This window comes from Zea mays, chromosome 6 (assembly GCF_902167145.1).
Source record: "Zea mays cultivar B73 chromosome 6, Zm-B73-REFERENCE-NAM-5.0, whole genome shotgun sequence".
NCBI lineage: Eukaryota > Viridiplantae > Streptophyta > Magnoliopsida > Poales > Poaceae > Zea > Zea mays.
The window spans coordinates 102668908-102695080 of record NC_050101.1 but is presented as its reverse complement, the minus strand read 5'-3'; the positions used below and the strand labels follow the sequence as shown (position 1 = coordinate 102695080).

General features: G+C 43.0%; 1 protein-coding gene and 1 non-coding gene across 7 annotated transcripts; one reads left to right on the top strand and one right to left on the bottom strand.

The window, feature by feature from the left end:
- The first annotated feature begins 257 nt into the window (after positions 1–257).
- Positions 258–20066, top strand: LOC100278145 (uncharacterized). Of its 6 annotated transcripts, none has more exons than XM_008650739.3 (16): positions 258–1272; positions 2611–3090; positions 3181–3330; positions 3412–5382; positions 5469–5585; positions 5743–5925; positions 6786–6848; positions 11989–12060; positions 12126–12395; positions 13579–13698; positions 18117–18176; positions 18272–18312; positions 18472–18549; positions 18640–18724; positions 18819–19049; positions 19139–20066. In XM_008650739.3, the coding sequence occupies exons 1-15, from the start codon at positions 400–402 to the stop codon at positions 18945–18947; spliced, it is 4692 nt and encodes a 1563-aa protein (XP_008648961.1). In that variant the 5' UTR covers positions 258–399; the 3' UTR covers positions 18948–19049; positions 19139–20066. The 6 variants fall into 6 exon arrangements, with proteins under 6 accessions (XP_008648961.1, XP_008648962.1, XP_035815925.1 ...); XM_008650740.3 differs by having other exon boundaries at positions 3196–3330; positions 19139–20065; XM_020539335.3 differs by having other exon boundaries at positions 347–1272; positions 2604–3090; positions 3196–3330; positions 19139–20065.
- Positions 10897–11035, bottom strand: LOC111589611 (small nucleolar RNA Z247). The gene has a single exon (XR_004850969.1). It is a non-coding gene; the product is annotated as a small nucleolar RNA Z247 (small nucleolar RNA).
- Positions 20067–26173: the final 6107 nt, after the last annotated feature.

The following is a 26173-nucleotide window of genomic DNA, read 5'->3' as shown; positions in this document are numbered from 1 at the left end:
TTAGATTTTTGATAGAATAGTATAGAAGATATTAAATATATTAATAAGTAAATATAATATTATCTCTGTCTAAAAATAGTAGTTATTTTAGTTCTTTGTTTTTAATGTTTATATTTAAATGCATAAAGATAAATCTAGACACATATTAAACACATACATCAAATAATAATAAATTTATTAACTAATAAAATAAATTTTAATTTAGGACGGACAATGTAAGATAAAATCTGGAAAGTGATACGTATGTATTTTGGGATGGAGTACTCCGACGCAAAACTCTCTCCGCTGCTCCGCAAACCAAGCAAGACCGGAAGAGCGCCCAGGCCCACCACAGCGGCCACTCCTCCCCCATTCCCGAGTCCCGACCAACCACCGGCACCGACGCGGCCGCTCCCCAGCATGGCCTCCACCGCCGCCGCGCCGCGCACCACGAAGGAGCTCATGGACGCCCTCACCGCGCACCTCTCTCTCTACCACGCCGCCGCGAACCCTAGCCCCGCCACCGCTGCTGCCTCTACCTCCTCCTCGTCACCGCGCGCTGCGATCCTCCGGTGGCTCGCCTCCCTCTCCCCCGCCGCGCGCGCTGCGGCTGCCACCTCCCTCCTCTCCCCCGCCGCGGCTGCCGCGCTGCTCTCCATGGTCCGCCGGCTCCGCCTCCGCGGCCACTCCTCCTTCTTCGTGCTCCACTCCTCGTCCCCGTCCACCTCCGCGCGCGGAGCCGAGGAGCCAACCGTCCTCTCGCGCCTCTCCCGGGGCCTCCTCGCCCGCGCCGCCGCCAGCTCCCGGGCGCAGGCGCTCCTCTTCGCCAACACCCTCCTCTTCCCCTCGTCGCCCGCATCGTCGCGGCGCCCCGACGTGATCACCGTCGCCGAAGCCTTCGTCGCTGACCTCGACGGCTTTGTCGCAGCCATGGATGAGATCTCTGGCGGGAGGTTCCTCTGCTGCGGGGAGGGGGAAGTGGACCTGGCCGCGCTGGCGTGTCAAGATTTCCCGGAGCTGCCCTGGCTTAATGCCAAGGGGTACTACGTGATCGAGGAGTTTCTGGCCAATAGGTTGGATATCGCACTGCGAATGTCGTGGGCAGCGGCAGGGGGTGGGTCAGCTGGAGGGAGAAAGGCGGTGAGAATTGGGAAGAGTGCGAAGGAGAAGGCTGGGCTTGCTGCAAACGCGTTCTGGAGGGAGAAGGGATATGCGGATTGGTGGATGAGACTGGAGCCTCGGATGAGAGCAAGTCTCATGGGGGTATTCTTCGGGAAAGGTGCAATGGCCCTGGTAATATGCTCTCTATGCTGCCTTTTGCTACAATCTGACAATTATGGATTTCAAATACTATGGGGTTGCATTTCACAATTCTATGCCTTATTTGCATAAGTGAACTCCAGATTTGGGAGTCATATCTGCAATTTCGTTATAAACTTCTACAATGGTTTTAATTCAAGTGTGATGGTTTGGGATAAGACATTTATTTGTTATTGTTACATGAATGAATTGTCAAGCTGTGATTTAGTTAAGATGTGCATGGGGCAAGTAACTCTGGGTTGTGTTTATTAAGGGTGGTGTATCCCATACTGATGCATTATTGGGGTGGCTATCGTTGACCTTTTATTGTATGATATGTGTGGAAAGGCTGTTGATGGTGATGTAAGGATGGAACATCGAGAGGAATAAAATGGCATAATCTAGTCTTGCAATCTTATTTCTAAGGTCAGTTTAGGGAAAACAGGCCATTCTTCTTAACCTTATAATAGGTCCTTGCATGGCAAATAGAAGCAAATTGCTGTTTCTAGTATTGACGTTAATTTATGCAAATTTAGGTGCATCTTTCCTTTAAATAAAAAAACAAGTAAGACAATCTAGTAGGCTCCAAAGAGACTTCCTCAAAAAGTATGCGAAATATGAAAGCACCTGGTTCAGAAGTAATGAAGACAGATTTCACATATATGTTCAAAGCATTGGTTCTTCTCTTGTTTTGGAAATGGCATACAGAAGTTGCCTATTGTGTTATGTTTGTGCTGAGAAAAAAGCCCTTCTTTTTCCTGAAATAGCATTAGCATGTTCAGTCTGTTTGGCAAGTGACGTTTTCTGAAATCTGCATGCTTTATCTAACTGAAGTTTCAACATAGTCTTAATTAATTAAAGGATCCAGAATAACTGTTATGTAGCAGAGTTAGTGTTATCATACTTTTTTAACAAGTTATAAAATGGGCCTTGCATTTGGCCCAATGAATATATTTCTGAGACATCGCGGGTTAAATGTTTTACTAGTATTTATAAAAGTATTTTTATATAATAGTCACCACAGTATGTTTATTGCACGTAGTTTACTTTGTGATCTGTATGATTTTCTGTGTGATTCTGGAAATTATCCTCTATTTAAATGTGGGACCCTCATTTTTTTTTCTTGAAGTTGTGTCTTTCTTGAATCTTCACGTGTTAAAGTTAGCCCAATCATATTGACGTTGCATAACAAAAATCAGCTCTTGTCATCTCACACAGGCTTGTTTTGTCACCCTAATTGAGGAAGAATTACTAAACTTTGGTGTCCAGTTGTCCTGAACATGTTTCTTCACCTCAAGCACATACTAATATGCTAATAGCTCAAGCTTGCAGGCAAATGAGATGGTTGAAGGATCAGACAGTGCCTCAAGGGATAATTTAGGTGAACCAGGATCATTCGTGGCAAACGAATCTTGTGAATGTACACGGCAGTCTCTGTTCAGAAAGAATTGTGCTTCTTCCGTTGATGGTGCAAACATTCTGTCTTGCAGCAAGAAGTCTGTATTTTATAAAGAGTTGAAAAGACTGAAACTAGTTGAGGAGATAGTCTGTTTGAAGAGCAACATTACTTGCTGCAGCGGTGATGCAATCTTTTTCACTTCATTAGTGTCGGCTGCTACTGCTGCTGGTGATGTACTTATGAAATTACAAGGGCTTCTCATGGTGGTGTCGACAGAAAGTATAAATCTTGAACTTATTGGGGATGAAGCCCCCAAAAAGAAAGATGTTGAAAAGACCAGTGGAGGTTCTCGGAAAGGAAAGAAGAAGTCTAACACCTTGAAAAAGCTAACGACATCTGCTAAGCCATCTAAGGTATAGTTTATTTGTTGCTCAGCTTGCTTTAGTATTTCCATAGATAGGATAGGACTTTATGCTTCACTGAGTATATTAAGTTATCTATAGTTAACCTTTTTCCAGGATAATGGATGCAGTAGTTCAGATAATCGCAATTGTAGTCCTTTACCAAACCATTGTGCTCCATCTGTTGAAGGCACTGCTGCTGGACCTCCATCTGAAAAAACTCCTTACAAGGAAATTGTACCAACAACGAAGGTTGTAAGCATTACTTTGCCAATCTGTTTTGTTTGGTTGTTCATTTATTCATGACTTATGAGGGACATCTCGATATTTTAGGAACAAACTGTCTCGTTGGATGGTTGCAAAAATCAATGTAACAAAAAGAAGAACAAGCGGAAAGGGAAAACAAAACTATCAAATCCGATGAGGCCTGAGAGCCCAAGATCTACCAAATTAAAAACAGTTGTTCCCCATAGTGCTGCAGAGGCCTTGCATGAAGCTGCTAAAGAGGCTGATGTCTCACCTCATCACCCATCGTATGTCCATCCTTCCAAGAACGAGATCTCTGAAGCTGTTAGCTGTTCTGACCCTTCCATTTTATCTAATGGAACAAAGGTAATATCCACCAGTAAGGGCACAAAACTTGAAGACACATTGTATTCTCCTAGAGTTCACTCATCACTTGCTACAGAACGTTTTCAGAGTGCCCATGATGATGCCTTCAAAGTGGCTGTGCAGGCCTCATCGTACCTTAGCCAAAGTGAATCCTTGGTTCAGTCATCCTCTTGTCTACCTTCCAGAAGCAATGAGGTCTCTTCTACTAATCTGTATGGAAGTTCAGTTGACTCCTTGGTAAGATCTGCACAGGAAAAAACTGAATGTGATGGGAAACATGTGGATCATAAATCTGAAGTGACAAAGGACAGAATTTTACCTTCTGCTATTCCTACTGACATGCTTCAAAGTGCTATAAGTAAAAATGGTGGAGTTATGAAAAATGGTGGTGGTGAATGTTATGTATACAATAGGAACCTACTGGGAGGAACGTCGTATGAATGGCCTAGTGTAACACCATCTCATTTTGTATCTCCTCAAATGCAACAACGTCCAGCTGCAGCAGACAGGTTGCATCTTGATGTTGGTTACAGATGGCCAACTCAATTTAACCAACCCTTTCTTCCTGCCAACCATCAGGTGAGGAATCCGCCAATTGATGCTGGACACAATCAAATGTTACCTTCTCTAGCAGTTCCACTAAGTTTTGACTGGCCTCCAGTTTTTAGAGGTTATGGTAAAAATGCTTCTGTAAGCTATGATCCATTGTATACCCCACAGATGCAATCTTCTGCTTGGTCAGGGTTCCCTGCTCAACTAGTGCAAAGAGGGGGTATTTGCAGTGACAGTGATGTTGCGGATGATACTGAAAGCTATTGGTTTTCTGAAGAAGAATCAGATAGTCGTGCACATTCTGGAAGAGATATTAATCAATACTTTGGTGGAGGTGTGATGTACTGGAGTCCTGCAGAACATGCAGGAACTGGTTTTTCCAGGCCACCATCTCTTAGTTCAGATGATAGTGCCTGGGCTTGGCATGAGGCTGATGTTATACGAGTTGTTGATGATGTAGCTAATGGTATTCCATCTACATACACAAATGGTGTATCATCACCACCCTCCACTCCATCTTGTTCTCAAAATGAATCTTTGGATCCAGCTGCTCACTTGATAACAGGGAATGAGATCAATAATGAAGCTCTGACTTCTCCATCTTCGGTGCAAGATAGTCCTGAAGATAAAATAATGCAAGTTGCAAAGGCTGTGTCTTGTGGCAGTGAAGTAGTTAAGGCAGATACATTGCCATATGCCATGCTGCGGCCGATAGTTGTTCCTAGTATATCACGAAGGTCATCACGATCTGAGATTAAGGGTGCTCATGATCACAGGAGGAGCCCATGTGTACCATCAACAAGGAGGGACATACCTATTCTAAGAAGACCTCCATCACCAGTAGTACTTAGTGTTCCTCGCGTACCTAGGCCACCACCTCCTTCACCTGCTGGAGAGTCAAGAAAACGAGGGTTCCCTATCGTTAGATCCGGCAGCTCAAGTCCTCGACATTGGGGGATGAGAGGTTTATTTTCTGAAGACAAAATTTTTCATAGGGCTCAGTTTTGCTTGGATGGTCCTGAAGTTGTATGGCCTTCATGGGGTAACAAGGGTACTTCTGGTACATTGGTGCAAACAATTGAGGATACTGTTTTGCAGGACCACCTTGTTAAGATTTCACAGCTATCTTGTGATCAACATGTAAGGGTGTAGTTTCAAATCATCCCTCAATAGTGAGAATGATTGTTTATTCAACTTTTCTGTCTTTCTAAAATATACTTCTGCAGCCAGATGTGGCATTGCCTGTACAGCCACTAGATATGCTAAATGGTTCGTCTCACAAGGCATCCCTCTCTTTGATGCACAATGCTCTACATGAAGAAATAGATCAATTCTGTAAGCAGGTATGTCCCCTTCTCTTCTAGGTTTGGCATCACTATTCATCTTTGTGTATTGTGGGATCCTTATCTTCTGATGCCTAATTGCATGGCATGCTATTATTTGTCAGTAAAAGTTCCTTTTTTTCTAAGGACATGTTGATTCCATTTTTAAAACTGCAAGGTTGCTGCTGGTAATCTGGTGAGGAGGCCCTATATAAACTGGGCTGTCAAAAGAGTCACCCGTTGCCTGCAGGTTCTGTGGCCTCGCTCCCGTACAAATCTATTTGGCTCAAATGCCACTGGTCTGGCTCTTCCAACTAGTGATGTTGATCTTGTGGTTAGTCTTCCTCCTGTCCGAAACCTGGTGAGTTGCATGACTGATAACATTGTGTAACGAGTTATTCAAGTGCATCTGTTCTCCATATTATTGTTGTCACCAATGTTTACAAGTCGGGCGACCAGCTGGTCGAGTGAGAGGGGCGACCAGGCGACTAATCGCGATTAGGGCGACGATTAGTCGACCTAATCGGTCCTGGTCGACCTCTGGTCGTCCGTTAGTCGTCCTATAGATTTAAGGACATATGTATATGTATATAACTATATATTAACTATATAAACACTGTATTTCTGCAATAATATAGGCATAATTAGTAGCAGACTAGCAGTAATTCAGTAAAAGTGTAAAACAGAATCCATCCAAAGTCCAAACTGAAAGTAATATTGGCATAATTACTTGCAGTAATTCAGTAAAAAGTACAGCAGGAACCTGCTGGCTGCTACCTAGAGCAGATCAGCATCCAAACAAATCGCGCTAGAGCATCCAAACTGCATTACCTGCTGGCTGGAGCACTTGGAGGCTGGAGCAGAGACGTCGGCAGAAACCAGAGAGGACAAAGGAGAGGAGTAGGGTTTCTGGCGGCTGGGAAGGGTTCTGGCGGCTGGGAGGGGTCCCGGTGGCTGGGAGGGTTTTTGGAGGGGCGGGCTACTGTAGATGGGCCAAAAACCAGAGTGAAGCCCAGTACCAAAACTGCAACGACCAAAAACGACCAGGAAGTGTTCGACCAGACGACTAATCGCCCAGGTCGACGACTAGTCGGACGACTAGGACGACTAGAAACCCTAATCGCGTCGTCCTCCTAATCGCCAGGCGACCAACCCGACTAATCGCGATTAGTCGGACGACTTGTAAACACTGGTTGTCACTAAATTTATTGTTGCTTTCAGGAACCTATTAAAGAAGCTGGAATTTTGGAAGGCCGTAATGGCATCAAGGAAACATGTCTACAGGTAATTCATTTGGATTACATGTGGGTGTTTACATAGGAGTTAGGACATGATGGATGTGCTTGTGAAAATAGCTACCAGGATTGGGTAAGCGTCTCTGCCTGCAAAGCAGGCTGCGTTGATCTATTTATATAGGCAGATGACTGCCGTGGATACCAACCTAAGGGGATAACTCTGCCTAACAGAATCTACTATATTTTAGGCTAGTTATCTATAGCAGAGTTGTCTCCTGGAATAACTACGTAGTTATCTGTTAGATAAAACTATGTTTACATGGCAGAGGCCTATGGCCAGATTACAAGCTTTTCAATCTAACATTCCCCCTCAATCATAACTTGCATGAGTTGAGATTGTCTCTAAAGGATGCCAATTTCTTTGTAGTCAAGGCCATAGTAAAACCATCCACAATCTGATCTTCTGCAGAGATGAGTCTCACTTCTAAGAGTTTTTTAGCTACTCTTTCTCTCACAGAGTGAACATCAATTTCGATATGCTTTACTCGACCATGGAACATTGGATTTGCTGTGAGATAAGTAGCCCCTATATTATCACACCAAATTCTAGCAGCAGGTGGACAGGGAACCTTTAGCTCATGCAGAAGAGATTGTATCCACATTAATTCTGCAGTAGCATTGGCAAGAGCCTTGTATTCAGCTTTGGTACTTGACCTTGACACCGTTGGCTGCTTTCTAGCACTCCAGGACACAAGATTTCTGCCAAGATAAACTGCAAAACCCCCTGAAGACCGCCTGTCATCTGCCCAATCCGCGTCAGCAAAAGCACTAACAAGTAAAGACAACGACCTTGCAATCTTTAGGCCATGACCACAAGGGTGCATTTTACATATCTCAATATTCTTTTCACTGTTGTCCAATGCTGCGAGGTTGGAGCATGAAGGAACTGGCACACTTTATTGACTGCAAAGCTCAAATCTGGTCGTGTCAGGGTTAGATACTGTAAAGCGCCAACAATGCTTCTATATCTTGTTGCATCCTCTGGCCTAAGTAACTCACCTTCATCAATTCTCAATTTTTCAGAAGTAGAGAGCGGTGTAGTCACCGGTTTATAGGCTGTCATACCAATTCTTTTCAGAATATTTGAAGCAAACTTGGTTTGAGCAAGATGAATACCATCTTTTACCTTCTGAACTTCAATACCAAGAAAATAATGTAGCTGGCCAAGATCTTTCAAGGCAAAATCAGATCTCAGATCATCGAGGATTGCATCTATAGCTTCTTGAGAGGAACTAGCAACAATGATGTCATCTACGTAAACACACATAAAAATAGTGATACCTCCCTTGTTGTAAAAGAACAGAGAAGTATCAGATTTGGAAGCCTGAAAACCCAGTTTCACCAACTTTTCACTGAGTCTTGAATACCAAACCCTTGGTGCTTGTTTGAGTCCATAAATGGCCTTATCAAGTTTACAAACATAATTTAGTCTCAACTTATCTTCAAATCCTGGCGGCTGTTTCATGTAAACATCCTCCTCCAGAATGCCGTGAAGGAACACATTCTGTACATCTAGCTGCCTCAATAATCAACCTCTGGATACTGCTAAGGATAAGATGACTCTGATAGTTGCTGCCTTGACAACCGGACTAAATGTATCTTCATAATCTATGTCGTAGCGCTGTTTAAATCCTTTGGCTACCAATCTAGCCTTGTACTTATCAAGAGTGCCATCTGCCTTTGTTTTAATTTTGTATACCCATTTACAATCTATAACATTTTTCACTCCCTCCTGTGGAACTAGATGCCAAGTATTGTTCTTAACTAGAGCATCAAATTCGGCATTTTCATAGCAGGTCTCCAATTTTTATCAGCTAGAGCTTCAGACAAACCTTCAGGTTCTCCAGTATTAGTAAGACAGCAATATCTGATTCGAGGCATAGTTCCATCTTGAAGCCTTGTATGAGGACGCTGATCTGTGTAGAGAATAGGAGACAACATTGATTCTGAACTTCTAGACATACAAGGTGCTGGGTTCTCATCTTCTGCAGGTTCCAGATCTGCTGCAGTAGTATCAGATGCTATTGCTGCTTCTGGAGGTTCAGATGTTGCAGGTTCAGATGCTGCATCAGATTGTGCAGTAGTATGCTCCCGCCTTTTATGCCGACGGCCCGACGCTGATAGACAATGCTTGGTGTTGGCTTCTGTTCATACACCTTGTCACGTTGTGCAGCAGTAGGTTGTGGGGCTGAGGCAGACTGGTGAGAAGATGGTGTTGTATGTACTAGAGCCTCCTGAGCCTTGCTTGCATTTGAATCCTGTGCATCAGTACATATATCTCCAGAAGTATTTGCATAATTGCATTAGTATCAACTGGATGATCATTAGGCAATAAGGAAGCAGCTGAAAATTGTTGTCCCATATTTTCAAAGTTAGATGAAGGTAGCAAGGTGGAAGGGAGAAGATTAATCTCAGCCCGTAGGTGCGCACCAGCATTAGCATGCAATTCGCTGAAAGGGAAAACTGCTTCATCGAAAACCACATCATGAGAGATGTAGATGCGCCCTGTGGACACTTCAAGGCATGTATAGCCTTTGTGCATTGTGTTACCCTAGAAAAATGCAACGAACAGATCGAAACACAAATTTACGAGGATTATATGAGCGCAAATGGGGCTAGCAAGCACAACCGAACACTTTAAGGAAGGAGTAATCTGGAATTTGATTATAAAGGCGTTCTAATGAAGTAGAAAAATCAAGAAGTTTTGTAGGAGTTCGGTTAATAAGATAGGCAGCGGTTGCAAACGGTCCATGCCAGAATTTGAGAGGTATGGCTGCGTGAGCAAGGAGTGATAGGGCAACTTCAACAATATGCCGGTGTTTCCTTTCTGCAGCACCATTTTGGTGGTGCGCATGGGGACATGAAACATAATGTGTAATACCTATTTTGGTAAAAAACGAGTTCATTTACTGATACTCGCCTCCCCAGTCAGTTTGCATGGCAATGATTTTAGTGTCAAAACAAAGTTCAACCATGGTTTGGAATTCAGTTAACTCTTGGAAGACATCAGATTTATGTTTTAACATATAAACCCATGTAAATTTACTGATATCATCAATCATCAATAAAGGATACATAGTATTTCTGATGACCAACATATTCAGGGGCAGGTCCCCAAACGTTAGAAAATACAAGCTCAAAAGGTTTTAATGAGATACTAGTGGACACAGAATACGGAAGTTGGTGACTCTTGGCCTATTGACAGGCATCACAAACTGACTTATTTGACTCATTTGAACAGGAAATTTTATTTTTACTAACTAATTTTTGAATGATCTGAAAATATGGATGGCCAAGACGGTTATGATGCCATCGTTGAGGAAGTCATCTTGATGGCACCAAGAGCCCCACGCCAAGTGCTATTGGAGGGAAGAGGGTAGAGTTCATCTTCACATCTACCACGAAGTAGGTTTCTCCTAGTTTCGAGATCCTTGATCAAAAAATGAGTTGGAAAATATTCAAGTGGGACTTGATTGTCAGATGTAAACGATGAACAGAAACTAGATTTTTCTTGGCTTGGTGAACATGGACGATATTATTGAGATGCAAGGATTTAGCGGGGGTATCAATAACAGCATTACCAATATTGCTAATGTTCATACCTGCCCCACTGGCTGTGAGGATCTGATCTGGTCCTTTGTATGCGTTTTGGACTGTCAGCTTTTCCAGATCTGAAGTGATGTGATCTGTTGCAGCAGTATCAGTGTACCAGTTTGTATCAATGCCATAACCATGGGTAGTAGCTGCAGCAGCACCGTGGCTGTGGGTAGCAACTGCAGCAGACTTGCTGTTGGAAGAGTAATTCCATTAAATCTCCACCAGCAATCAAGAGCAGTATGTCCAATCTTCTCACAAACCTGACATATGATGTCAGACTTTCTGCCATCTGATGACACCATTCTCTGGGCACCACGACCAGGACCTCCTCTCCACGGCCAGGATCATTACGGCCACGACCATTATGGCCACGACCACGAGGTCCAGATCTACCATGGCCACGACGGCTTGTATCCCACCGTGAAGCAGTTCCATCCTGTTCTCAAAACTGAGAAGTTGAGAACGGACATCCCTGACTGAGACAGGTTCCACACGAGCAACAATGGCTGAGACGACTGGATTGAATTCTTCATCTAATCCTGCCAGAATATATGAGACTAGTTCTTCATCATCAATTGCCTGCTTGGCAGATCCCATGTCATCTGCAAGAGATTTCATCTTGGTGATATACTCAGAAACAATCATGTTACCTTTCCGAGTAGTAGCTAGAGCAATTCGCGTGTTGACAGTTCGTGTGCGAGACTGTGACACATAGGTTTGCTCTAGGAGAGACCACACATCTTTGGGTGTGGTACAGGAGGCAACCTGACACATAACTTCTTGAGTCATGGATGTCATGAGGAAGCGTAGGACCTGCTGCTCAAGCGCAGTCCCCGGATAAATTCCGGATTGATCTCTTCCGTGGTCTTGCCATCGGACTTGTTGGGAATCTTCTCCTCAGGTGCGGCTAGAGAACCATCAAGGTATCCCTGCAGCTGAGCGCCCCTGATAATGGACAGAACCTGCACTCACCATAGCACATAGTTCGTCTTGGTGAGTTTTACGGCAACAATTTGCCCTAGAAGAGGTGTAGGCACAGCGGTTTGGGAGGTGGACGCCATTGCTGGAATTGGTGGTAGATGACGGCTAGGATTAGGGTAGCGGAGAGGCTCCGATTACCATGTGAGAATAGCAACCAGGATTGGGTAAGCGTCTCTACCTGCAAAGCAGGCTGCGTTGATCTATTTATATAGGCAGATGACTGCCGTGGATAACAACCTAAGGGGATAACTCTTGCCTAACGGAATCTACTATATTTTAGGCTAGTTATCTATAGCAGAGTTATCTCCTGGAATAACTGTGATAGTTATCTGTTAGATAAAACTACATTTACATAGCAGAGGCCTACAACCAGATTACAAGCTTTTCAATCTAACAGATTACAAGCTTTGTACCTTGGTCCATTTTGGACTTCTTTTTCTTCTCTAATTAAAATGATGCGCAGTTCTCCTGCGCTTTCGGGAAAAAAAATCTAACAGTGCTTGCATGTTCTGAGGACAAAATTTTGCTTCCCTGTCTTTTTTTCCTTTCAGCATGCAGCAAGGTGTCTTACTAACCAGGACTGGGTTAGAAGTGATTCCCTTAAAACAGTTGAAAACACAGCTGTAAGTGGCTTTCTTTTGCTAGTTTATTTGCTATTCTACTTTCCTCATGCTTATATTATTTGCAGATACCTGTGATCATGCTTGTAGCGGATGTACCCTGTGACACGAATATGTCCAATGAGTATTCTTCAGTACTAGATGGCTCACAAGACTATTCAGTTAACATGCTTGGAGAACAAGGGAGTCCTCCTCGGTCTGACACCTCTAGTTCAGAAGGCAGCAACATGCTGATGTGCTCAAAATTGAATAAGGATGATTGTGATATTGTGCAGTCAATTCGTCTTGATATAAGTTTCAAATCGCCATCCCATACAGGACTGCAGACTACTGAGTTGGTAAATCAGAAGTTCATTATCTATCTGAATATTTTCTCTACTCTCCATAAAAGTTACTTGTAAGTTTAGCATTCATACAAACATTTTGTCGACCTGTTGAATGTTGATCACAGTTTGGTAGATGATACTTGTTGAAGTGTATAGGTTGAATTGGCTAACTTCTCCCATCAACTTAAGCTTTTGGGTTGAATTGGTTAGTGCGTCCACTCTAACATGGTATCAAAGCCAGAGGTCTCGAGTTCGAATCATGACAGAGGCTTTATTTGTGCCTCCACCCATTTATTTCCACGTTTGCGTTTTTCTCTCTGGCTGCACGTGAGTGGAGGTGTTGAAGTGTATAAGTGAATTGACTATCTTCTTCCATCAGCTTAAGCTTTTGGGTTGAACTGTTTAATGCGTCCACTTCAACAATATTGTCTTTCATTCTAATAGAAATTTAACTTGTAGCAAACATTTGAATATTATAGTGTTACACAATTAGTAATAAGCATTACATGAGTCATCTAACATAAGCAACTGCATAATATAACATGGCGTATCAGTTGAATATATTTAAGTACCGTCTTGTTTTGACATTCTGTGTGCTATATATGCAATGTTGCCATTTCTGGTATTCTAAACAAATAGCTCCTTTATCTTTTACCCTAGCTCCTATGCAATATTGCACTTTTAGTTCAGTATTTTTTTGCTGAAAAACATGATGCTAATTCAAATTGTATCTGCAGTTCACATATAATTTTAGAAATGAACAATGCCATCATGAAAAACTACACATAAAGTTATCTGTGTTTTAACAAGGGGGGGGGGGGGGGGGGGGGCGATTTTTTTCAAAGTTCTGATCAACATTAATACATGCATGTTACCTCAAAACATCATGATGATGACATAGGAAACATTTTAAGGATCATGTTACTTTTGAAGTGATTTCTGCTTTACAATATTGCTGTGAAGAGTCATCCGTTTCAGGTTGTGTTGTTATCAGTATGAATGATCAGCCAGCCAGCTGCTTGGTACAGTAGTTTCCTGAGTAGATAATACATGTAATGCGTGCATTGTTGCTAATGATGTATTGGTTACCAACATGCATATTGTTGCACGAATTTTTCAAAGTTTGTGACCAACTAAGCAGTATGCAAGATTTCCCAGCCTATTTGCCCACCTTATTATATTGTTAATTCTACAGGTACGTGAGTTGAGCCAGCAATTTCCTGCAGTTATACCTCTTGCCTTGATTCTCAAGAAGTTTTTGGCTGACCGGAGTTTGGACCACCCCTATTCAGGTGGTCTGAGCTCTTACTGTTTGGTATGTGACTTTTCCAGATCTTCATTTATCTTAGAATATTAATTGCTGCCTATATGTGTATTAGGGTTTATATATATTGGGCCTGGCCCATCTACTGCGTGAGGTTGGGTCCAGCCTACCTAGGGTTTCTCTAGCCGCACACTTCTAAGAGACTAAGGCTGTATCCAGCAACGTTCTCTATATCTATCCTCTATATCCGTTCTTTACAGTCTCCTCTAAAAGATTTCATCCTCTATATCTCATTCCTCTCCAACAACATCCTCTAAATCACGTCCTCTATACGCAAATACCTATATTAGAGATATTTTTTATTTTTTGTACATACGTATTTATTATACTCTCAAATGTATTGTACATATTTTAGTTTTGCTAAACCGGTTATTTAAAGTATTCAAATGGATAGAAGACCGTTTAGGGAAACTCTATATATAGAGAATCCAACAGCGTCCTCTAAATTTAGAGGACTGTTTAGAGGACGCTGTTGGAGAGCGTAGAGGACCGTTTGATCCTCTGTATTTAGGATAGATGAGGCTTTAGGGGTCTTGTTGGAGTCAGTCTAAGACTATACATGTACACCCCTACACATGAATATATGCATTTAATTTTGCTGCAATACTTCTTCTAACATGGTATCATGAGTCTATCTTGCTTCTGCTCCTCCTTGGTCGCTATCCCTCTAGGTCCGCAGCCACCCTTCGCCGTGTTGCTGCAGCAACCACAAACATCTCCATCCTCTTGCAACCATGGTAGGGACCTCATCGTATGTTGAGGAGTGCGCCCACGTCAAGGAGGTCGTGGTCTTTCGCAAGAAGATTGACGACATGCTCGCTGCGACTCAGGCCGGAAAAGGAGGCTGCCAACGCATGCGCTCACATCAAGGCAGCCACTTTCTCCTCGAACAGGAGAAAATTGTCGTCGCCCTAGAGCAGATGGTCGTCGTCGCCCGCCAGGGTATGGGCCTATAACACCCCACGGTAACCGTCCCTGCACCCTAGGGGGCACCCCCACAGGACGACCTCGCTACAACCTATAAGGTTGTCATCGCCGCCAACCTCCACATCCAAGCAGTCGTTGTTCCCAATGTCCGATCGTTGGTGATGGTTGACCTCGCGTCCTCCTCCAACAATTACACTTGCTGGCATGATCAAGTGTTGCTTGCTCTCAAGCATTACACCCTCGTCGACCATGTCTTGTCTAACCCTTTGTTAGACACCGATTCATGCTGGGATTAGATGGATAGCGTCATCATCCACTGGATCTCTAGCACCATCTCCCTTGAGCTGCGCCGGAACTCCAGGGAGCTTAAGGGCATGACATGCCACCTCTGGTTCACTCTCGAGAATCAGTTTCTCGGAAATTGTGAGACCCACACTCTAGCTTGATACCACCTTCCGCACCTTCGTCTAAGGCAACCTTCTTGTAGGCGACTACTATTGCAAGCTGAAGGGATGGCTAACTCCCTGGCTGACTTGGGCGCCCCCGTCAATGATCGGACCCTCGTCTTCATTCTTCAACATTCTTTGAGGCCTGGACAAGAAGTTTGAGCACGTCGGGATCATCATCCGATGCTACTCCCCTTCCTATTCTTCCTCAAGGTTGGGACAATCTTGTCCTTGAGGAGCTTAACATGACAACCACCAGCCTTGTCGATGCTCTAACAACCTTCATCACCACTCCTCCACTGGTTGCCCGCACGCTGACTGCCCCAACTCCTTCCTCTACTCTAGTATGTTCCTTCGGGACCGGAAGGAAGCCTAGTATCCCACTCCCACCTTAGGATCTAGCAAGAAGAAAGGGCACAGTCAAGGTATGGTCAACCTTCTATAACCTGTGGACATGCAGCATCACCATGTGACCAGGCTTGGCTCTTGGCAGCTAGCAGCAACAACAACAATGTCAGGCGCTCCATGCCATGATTCGACATTTGGACTGTTTGGGCCGCTCGACATCCTTGGCTCTGAACCCCTGCAGGCTCCAGCATTTCCACCATAGGCATCCACTCTGCCAAGTTGGAGTCCATGGCCCGACAGCTGGGATCAGCAGTCTGCTAACTTGTTTAGCACTATTGCTTTGAATCCACCTGCTATGGTCATCAACTGGGTGGCCGACTTCGATACCTCCAACCACACTACCAATAACGCCAATAACATCTCCCTCTTCCACCCTTCTAATTCAGCTACTCTATCTATCGTTGTCGATAATGGCTCCAACCTCCCCATCACCTCAGCAGGTGGCTTGGTTCTTCTCGGGCTATTGTAACTCAACGACATTCTTCTTACCCCTGATATCATTTAGGATCTCCTTTCTATTCGTTGCTTCACTACTGATAATTCGTGTTTTATGGAGTTTGACCCCTTCAATGTTTCTATGAAGGATCGCACTACTCGGAACATGATCATCAAGCTCAATAGCTTTGGTCCTCTCTACACGCTACTCCTCAGGGGTCTCATGCCTCTTGCGCCATGTCTGTTGTTGCATCTACGTACCATCATAGTCTTGGCCACTATGGCTCTGATGTATTGTCTAGTTTGTTAGGTGGTCTGAGTAGCACTCCTCAGGTCCTAGGTTTGACTCCCCGTGGGAGCGAATTTCAGGTTGTGGTTAAAAAAACCCCTCGTCTGTCCCACGCCAAAGCAAAGGTCTAAGGCTCAGCCCCGGTCGCAGTCGTTCTCACATGGGCTTCGATGCCGTTGTGTATGGGTGGGGCAGGGGTTCAGGGGTTTTCTCGACATGTGTGAAAAAGGTCTTCTTAATACAATACTCAGGGGTTGTCTTACCCCCGCAGTCGAGTTTTTTTCTAATTCGTTAGCTATCTCGTGCAATAAAAGCGCGCATGATTTTTTGTCATGCCCGTTAGCTAGGAAAGCATACTTGTTTACCTTTCTTTAGTTCTTTCAGTCGAGCTTTCAAGCCGTTTAAGTTGGTTCATTGTGATTTGTAGACATCTCTTGTTAGTGTGCCTAGTTACAAATACTACTTGGTCAATCTTGATGATTTTTCTCATAACTTATGGATTTTTCCTCTGCATTTGAAATCCGACAAGTTCGCTACTTTGTCCCACCTTTTCTCATGTTTCCATTCAGTTCGGTTCCTCCATCCAAACCATCTAGTGTGACAATGGACATGAGTTTAGTAATGCTTTCACTCGGCCCTTTCTTCTGTCCCATGGCACTTTGCTCTAGATGTTGTGCCCCTACACTTGTCAGCAGAATGATAAAGCCGAGCATATTATTCGTTCTACTAATGGTGTCTTTCGTGCTCCGCTTTTCCAAGCTTTTGCTCTAGCACTGGGTTGAAGCTCTCCGCACCGCCACATACTTGTTTAATCATATCCCCACAAAGACCATCAATGCCTCCTGCCCCCCCCCCCCCCCCCCCCCCCCCCCCCCCCCCCGTCGCTCTGTTCAGTGCCCACACCCCATGATCTCATCCGTGTTTTTGATTGCGCCTGCTATGTGAACCTTTCCGCGGTTGCTCCCCGCAAACTTGCACCTCGTTCCACTCGGTGTGTCTTCCTCAATACTCTTCTGATCATAAGGGATACCGATGTTTTGATCTCTCTTCCAATCGCACCATTGTCTCCTCTGCATCGCTCCATCTAACTAACCTTGATTTTTTATTTGAGTCGAGTTCTCCAGTTTTCACCATTGGGACCCCGCTCCTTGCAGGTACATCTCCATCAGCACCCCTGGTATTGTCTGGTTTCTAGCCCTGGCCCCCGGGTGGCCTCGGCTCTCGCGCCATGCGTCCTTGGTCTCGCCCGGTTTCCAGCCCCAGGCTGTCACGAGGCCGCAACACCCTCTAGCAATTTGCTAGAGGTTCCCCTGATTTGCTGTGGGAAGTAATTCTATGGCCGGGAGTGATTCTATTGCCAAATTGATCCTTTATGTTCATTAGGATAAACCATACATAGAGAGCGATTATGCGCGTGGAGGGAATCAGGAGAAGCTGCTCTTTTTTAGCTCCTAGCCTTCTGGTTCATTTTAGAGAATCACTTCATGGATTCATCCTAGAAGGTTCTCTGGGGGTTCTACCAAACAAACACCAAGTTTAGTAGGTTAATCACAGTTTTATATTTTTGACCATGGGTTTATCGATGGTTGGGTTAATTTGTCTGAACTCTGAATTGATCTTTTTCTAGAGATGATTTTCTACTTGTAAATATATTAAAATTTGTATTGGCTAACAGCGAAATGCAAACAGAGCGCAATCCAGCGAACTTCTATTTGCATATATCATGTGGTCTTTGGATAGTTCAGTTCAGACTTCAGACTTACTATCCTATATTAATTTCCATGTTAGCATATTATGTTGATCATCAATGTCATTTTACCTGATCCCATTTTTCTCTGGTGTCATATTTGGTATTTTCAGAGAAATCGTGAAAAATAAAGCTTCAATTTTAATATTCTTTGCAGGTGCTGTTAATTGTTCGTTTTCTCCAGCATGAGCATCATCTTGGTCGACCTATTAATAAAGTAAGTTCCGAAGCATGGACACTATATTTGAGTTTACAGCTCTATTTGTAGTCTAAATTTTTGTAATCATTTCCATAATTCTTGTAATATGGCAGAATCTGGGCAGCCTTTTGATGGATTTCTTGTACTTCTTTGGGTAAGAAAATATGTCTGAACACTGTTTAATAATGACATGGGGCCAAACAATTGCATCAGTGTGTCTGAAGCCCTGAATGTCAATAGAACCTTCTGTCCCTTCTCTTTTGGAACAGCTACTATTGAATATGTTACATATAATTTGTTATCTTAATGCCAGGAACATATTTGATCCACGCCATATGCGCATTTCTATCCAAGGAAGTGGAATTTATTTGAATCGAGAAAGAGGGCAAAGGTAATAAAATTCAATGTTACTATTTTACATCATTTACTCCAGTCACCTACTATGTTAGTTTTAATTATGAGAATATGCTTTATTTTGCAGCATTGACCCGATTCACATAGATGATCCACATTGCCCTGCTAACAATGTGGGCAGGAATTGTTTCCGCATTCACCAATGTATTAAGGTTAGTTATAATTCTCCTGTTGTGCTCAGACAAATATATGGGCAACAAAGTGCAGTTTTGAGAACCCATACATTATATCATATGTATATGACAGGCATTTGCTGATGCGTTTGCTGTTCTTGAGAATGAGCTACTGCAGTTCAGTTCAGAATGTAGCATGCCTGTATCTTCATTCAATATACTAAAGAAAATAATCCCAAGTATTGATTCTGATGAGCTGTAGCTATAAAAAAGAGGTACGATTCCACAGAATACAATTGATGACAGGGTGGAATGACCTGTGCTGCCTTCTAGACACACTGATGTCTATGCAGCTGCTCAGAAGGTAAGCATAGATGGACTCTATGTTTCAATCTTAATTCTTACTACACTTCACTGTCTATATTTTGACATTAACCAATAACCATGTTACAGCCTCAGTGTGGCAAGTTTGATACCTCTGGAATAGACCAAAAAATAGACCGGCAAGATGGCAATATTCAAACGTGAGCTCTTGTGTGTTCATGCAATGGCACATGATGCCTTGCTCCCTGATCGAGCTTCTTGATGTTCAGATCTCTGACTGAGGTAAATTGGCTTACTCAAGAACAAGGTGGTGAATTGGCTTTCTCATGAACAAGGCGTTGCTGCACACAGACTACTGACGTGGCTGTTCTTGCACCTTTCTGAATAAGCCCATTCATGTAATGTTTGGTAAATGCAAACCGCATGATTATCCGCTTGATACTGTGATTGATAGATGCTTCACCTCGTGCCAATATTCTGTGTTCCAATGCCAAGTCACATATTCTGAGCAGCAACTGGAGATTTGCTCATGTACCGATTCTTCAAGGTCCTAGGATCATTTGGGGTGATGAAGATTGTGAAATACATGTGGAGGGGTACTTATATGGAGATGCATGGTCTTAGTAATTAAGCGGTCAAGAACTTATGGTCACCTGATGAAAACAAGGATGGTTGTGAAGAGAACGGAGTAGTGGCATCAGCTATCAGGGAAAGGGAAGTGCTATTGACATCATGGCTGACCCCTTTCAGATTATCGCGCTGAGATCTTCCTGGCGAGGATTGGGAGCTACGAGCCAGATATCCTTGACGGAAATGTTTGCTTGGACAGCGTAAACCGGAAAGTACCGGCGATGATATTGATGATGATAATCGCACTGCTCTCTATTGTCATACTGTTGTCTGCACTCTTCAGCGACATGTCTTGTGCCTTTTCAACGTGCGAAATGTGAGCAATTGCTCTTGTAAAGCTGCACTATTTCACTAAAACATTATTGTTTGGGTTATTTAGATCCATGGTATTACTATTTATCTATTTGGAAACTTACATTACAATTTTCCCTGGATGTACCCGATCCATGCCATTTCCTACGCTTCTCCACTCGGCAGATTGTTGAATCGTATCCCAAAATCTCTCCCATTGTCGTCTCCATGAATTGCTCATCTCACCTCTCTACCATGGAGGGTTTAGGGTTTATATCTTTCTATCAGGTTAAACTGGTTGGTGTATATAACTTAATATGGTATTAGATGTCTCGAATTTAAATCCTAGTTAGTATAATTAAATAAAAATAAATATTGTTCGGTCTAAGGTCGAGGCAGTAAGGTTGGTTGCAAAAGGTTATAGCTAGATTTAAGTATCTGTTATTTCTGAAAAAAGAAAACCTTGTTTGCAAGCTATATAAATCTCATAATGGTTTGAAGCAATCTCTTAGGCAATGGTACAAGAGATTTGACTCTTGTATAGTCTCATGGTTTTAAACATGATAATAATGATAACTATTTTTATTTAAATATTATTAATGGTTTAGCTATTTATTTGTTTCTTTATGTTGATGATATGCTAATTGATGTGAAAGAAAATTAGAAATAGCTAAATTGAAGACACAATTGAGTAAAGAATTTGAGCGAAGGATTTAGGTGTAGTTAAGAAAAAAAATCTTGGTATAGAAATTATTAGAAATAGAAAATTGACGAGTTATACCTTAGTGATGTTATATTGAAACAAGTTTTCATCGTTTTAATATGCATAAAGCAAAATTAGTAAGTATCCCATTAGGGCATATACGACTTTGAACCCTTGGGTCAGTTTCTAAGTATAAGATACAACTAAAAGACTGTATAATACAACCTAGAGTCCCTAGATCATAAATGTAGTTAAGATATAATTGTATAGAGAGCCGTGAAGGAACATGCTCTTTGTAAAGAGCTCATCTCTTGTACTTTTTTCAATTAACCCCCTAAAGGTAAAGGCTCTTTGAGAAACCTCATATTAACATCCTCTATATTTAGAGAAGGCTGCTGGAGCGAGGAGGATGAAATCTTCCCTAAATATACTGGACAAGAGCATATAGCGAATCCAACATAAAAGAACGTGTAAGCTATACCCTTGAGGGCTCGCTAGCGCGGTAACTTTTATCTTCGTCTCTCGTAGGCAATGTTTGGAGCTAGCAACTTGAACACTATTGGGACGAGACAAGGGATAGTATTGGAAGTGCTCTAACCTCAGTCCTATGTATAACTATATTTAATATAGAATCTTTTGAGTAGTTTTTAGTAGGTTAAATGAAAAAAGTGAAAGTCGCCTGGAGGGGGATGAATAGGGCGAATCTGAAATTTATAAACTTAAGCACAACTACAAGCCAGGTTAGCGTTAGAAATATAAACGAGTCCGCGAGAGAGGGTGAAAACAAATTGCAAGCAAATAAAGAGTGAGACACAAGGATTTGTTTTACCGAGGTTTGGTTCTTGCAAACCTACTCCCCGTTGAGGTGGTCACAAAGACCGGGTCTCTTTCAACCCTTTCCCTCTCTCAAACGGTCACTTAGACCGAGTGAGCTTCTCTTCTCAATCAAACGGAACACAAAGTTCCTGCAAGGACCACCACACAATTGGTGTCTCTTGCCTTGGTTACAATTGAGTTTGATCACAAGAAGAATGAGAAAGAAAAGAAGCAATCCAAGTGCAAGAGCTCAAATGAACACAAATGTCACTCTCTCTAGTCACTATTTGATTTGGAGTGATTCCGGACTTGGGAGAGGATTTGATCTCTTTGGTTGTATCTAGAATTGAATGCTATAGCTCTTGTAATGTGTTGAAGATGAAAACTTGGATGCCATTGAATGTGGGGTGGTTGGGGTATTTATAGCCCCAACCACCAAAAATGGCCGTTGGAAGGCTGCTGTCGTATGGCGCACCGGACAGTCCGGTGCGCCAGCCACGTCAGCAGACCGTTGGAGTTCGACCGTTGGAGCTCTGACAGGTGGGGCCTCTGGGCTGTCCGGTGGTGCACCGGACAGGTCATGTAGATTGTCCGGTGCGCCAACTGCGCGTCCTCTGTCCTCTGCGCGCGCAGGCGCGCATTAAATGCGTTGCAGTCGACCGTTGCACGCGAAGTAACCGTTGCTCCGCTGGCACACCGGACAGTCCAGTGTGACACCGGACAGTCCGATGCTTCACCGGACAGTCCGGTGAATTATAGCGGAGCGCCCTTCCATTTTCCCGAAGGTGAGGAGTTCAGCCTTGAGTGCCCTGGTGCACCGGACACTGTCCGGTGGCACACCGGACAGTCCGGTGCGCCAGACTAGGGTGCCTTTTGGGATGTTTTTAGCTCTCTTTATTTGAACCCATCTTTGGTCTTTTTCTTGGCTTGTTGTGAACCTTTGGCACCTGTAAAACTTATAGACTAGAGCAAACTAGTTAGTCCAATTATTTGTGTTGGGCAATTCAACCACCAAAATCAATTAGGAAGGAGGTGTAAGCCTAATTCCCTTTCAATCTCCCCCTTTTTGGTGATTGATGCCAACACAAACCAAAGCAAGTATAGAAGTGCATAATTGAACAAGTTTGCATGATGTAAGTGCAAAGATTACTTAGAATTGAACCAATAAATATTTTCATAAGATATGCATGGATTGTTTCTTTATGTTTAACATTTTGGACCACGCTTGCACCACATGTTTTGTTTTTGCAAATTTCAAAGTCCTTTTGCAAATAGTCAAAGGTAAATGAATAAGATTTTGAGAAGCGTTTTCAAGATTTGAAATTTTCTCCCCCTGTTTCAAATGCTTTTCCTTTGACTTAAACAAAACTCCCCCTCAATAAAATCCTCCTCTTAGTGTTCAAGAGGGTTTTAGATATTAGTTTTTGAAAAGGGTGATCCAATTTGAAATTCTATCAAAAATAAAATACCACTTGAAAAAAATCATCATTTCAAGACCTTTTAAATTTTGAAATTTGGTGGTGGTGCGGTCCTTTTGCTTTGGGCTAATACTTTCTCCCACTTTGGCATGAATCGCCAAAAACGGATACTTGAGTGAAATATAAGCCTTTTGTAACTAATTTCTCCCCCTTTGGCAAACACAATATGAGTGAAGATTATACCAAAGTTGGAGAGTTGCTCGGAGCGACGGCGAAGGATGAGTAATTTCGATGGAGTGGAGTGGAAGCCTTTGTCTTCGCCGAAGACTCCAAATCCCTTTCAATCTATGACTTGGTTTGAAATTCACTTGAAAACACATTAGTCATAGCAAATAAAAGAGACATGATCAAAGGTATATTAGAGAGCTATGTGTGCAAAACATCAAAAGAAATTCCTAGAATCAAGAATATTTAGCTCATGCCTAAGTTTGTTAAAAATTTGTTCATCTAGTGGCTTGGTAAAGATATCGGCTAATTGTTCTTTGGTGTTAATATATGCAATCTCGATATCTCCCTTTTGTTGGTGATCCCTTAGAAAATGATACTGAATGGCTATGTGTTTAGTGCGGCTATGCTCAACGGGATTATCCGCCATGCGGATTGCACTCTCATTATCACATAGAAGAGGAACTTTGGTTAATTTGTAACCATAGTCCCTAAGGGTTTGCCTCATCCAAAGCAATTGCGCGCAACAATGGCCTACGGCAATATACTCGGCTTTGGCGGTAGAAAGAGCGACGGAATTTCGCTTCTTTGAAGCCCAAGACACCATGGATCTTCCCAAGAACTGGCAAGTCTCCGATGTGCTCTTTCTATTAATTTTACACCCTGCCCAATCAGCATCCGAATAACCAATTAAATCAAATGTGATCCCCGAGGGTACCAAAGCCCAAGCTTAGGAGTATAAACTAAATATCTCAAGATTCGTTTTACGACCGTAAGGTGAGCTTCCTTAGGGTCGGCTTGGAATCTTGCGCACATGCATACGGAAAGCATTATGTCCGGTCGAGATGCACATAAATAGAGTAAAGAGCCTATCATCGACCGATATACCTTTTGATCGACGGATTTACCTCCCGTGTCGAGGTCGAGATGCCCATTGGTTCCCATGGGTGTTTTGATGGGTTTGGCATCCTTCATCCCAAACTTGTTTAGAATGTCTTGAATATACTTCGTTTGGCTAATGAAGGTGCCCTCTTGGAGTTGCTTCACTTGAAATCCTAAGTACTTCAACTCCCCCATCATAGACATCTCGAATTTCTATGTCATGATCCTACTAAATTCCTCACATGTAGATTCGTTAGTAGACCCAAATATAATATCATCAACATAAATTTGGCATACAAACAAATCATTGTCAAGAGTTTTAGTAAATAAAGTAGGATCGGCCTTTCCGACTTTGAAGCCATTAGTGATAAGAAAATCTCTTAGGCATTCATACCATGCTCTTGGGGCTTGCTTGAGCCCATAAAGCGCCTTAGAGAGTTTGTAAACATGGTTAGGGTACTCACTATCTTCAAAGTCGGGAGGTTGCTCAACATAGACCTCTTCCTTGATTGGTTCATTGAGGAAGGCACTTTTCACGTCCATTTGGTAAAGCTTGAAGCCATGGTAAGTAGCATAGGCAAGTAAAATGCGAATTGATTCTAGCCTAGCTACGGGTGCATAGGTTTCACCGAAATCCAAACCTTCGACTTGTGAATATCCCTTGGCCACAAGTCGGGCTTTGTTCCTTGTCACCACACCATGCTCATCTTGCTTGTTGCGGAAGACCCACTTGGTTCCTACAACATTTTGGTTAGGACGTGGAACTAAATGCCATACCTCGTTCCTAGTAAAGTTGTTGAGCTCCTCTTGCATCGCCACCACCCAATCCGAATCTTGTAGTGCTTCCTCTACCCTGTGTGGCTCAATAGAGGAAACAAACGAGTAATGTTCACAAAAATGAGCAACACGAGATCGAGTAGTTACCCCCTTTTGAATATCGCCGAGGATGGTGTTCACGGGGTGATCTTGTTGGATTGCTTGCTGGACTCTTGGGTGTGGCGGCCTTGGAACTTGTTCATCTTCCTTATCTTGATCACGGGCATCTTCCCCTTGATCATTGCTTTCCTCTTGAGGTGGCTCAACTTCTTGATCTTCTCTTTCATCATTTTGAGCCTCATCCTCATTTTGAGTTGGTGGAGATGCTTGCATTGAGGAAGATGATTGATCTTGTGCATGTGGTGTCTCTTCGGATCCCTTAGGACACACATCCCCAATGGACATGTTCCTTAGCGCGACGCACGGAGCCTCTTCATCACCTATCTCATCAAGATCAACTTGCTCTACTTGAGAGCCGTTAGTCTCATCAAACACAACGTCACAAGAAACTTCAACTAGTCCAGAGGACTTGTTAAAGACTCTATATGCCCTTGTGTTTGAATCATATCCTAGTAAAAAGCCTTCTACAACCTTAGGAGCAAATTTGGATTTTCTACCTCTTTTAACAAGAATAAAGCATTTGCTACCAAAGACTCTAAAATATGAAACATTAGGCTTTTTACTAGTTAGGAGTTCGTATGATGTCTTCTTGAGGATTCGGTGTAAATATAACCGGTTGATGGCGTAGCAGGCGGTGTTGACCGCCTCGGCCCAAAACCGATCCGAAGTCTTGTACTCATCAAGCATGGTTCTTGCCATGTCCAATAGAGTTCTATTCTTCCTCTCCACTACACCATTTTGCTATGGGGTGTAGGGAGAAGAGAACTCATGCTTGATGCCCTCCTCCTCAAGGAAGCCTTCGATTTGTGAGTTCTTGAACTCCGTCCCGTTGTCGCTTCTTATTTTCTTGATTCTTAAGCCGAACTCGTTTTGAGCCCGTCTCAAGAATCCTTTTAAGGTTTCTTGGGTGAAAAATCCTGCAAAAAGAATACCCAAGTGAAGCGAGAATAGTCATCCACAATAACTAGACAGTACTTACTCCCGCCGATGCTTATGTAAGCAATCGGGCCGAATAGGTCCATGTGTAGGAGCTCGAGTGGCCTGTCAGTTGTCATAATGTTCTTGTGTGGATGATGAACACCAACTTGCTTCCCTGCCTGACATGCGCTACATATCCTGTCTTTCTCAAAATGAACATTTGTTAGTCCCAAAATGTGTTCTCCCTTTAGAAGCTTGTGCAGATTCTTCATTCCAACATGTGCTAGTCGGCGATGCCAGAGCCAGCCCATGTTAGTCTTAGCAATTAAGCAAGTGTTGAGTTCA

Coding starts and splice junctions, on each gene's coding strand:
- LOC100278145 (XM_008650739.3), top strand. CDS start 400: ATGGCCTCCACCGCCGCCGCGCCGCGCACCACGAAGGAGCTCATGGAC. Junction 5,926..6,785: donor TTCCTCCTGTCCGAAACCTG/GTGAGTTGCATG, acceptor TGTTGCTTTCAG/GAACCTATTAAAGAAGCTGG. Junction 18,313..18,471: donor GATTTCTTGTACTTCTTTGG/GTAAGAAAATAT, acceptor TCTTAATGCCAG/GAACATATTTGATCCACGCC.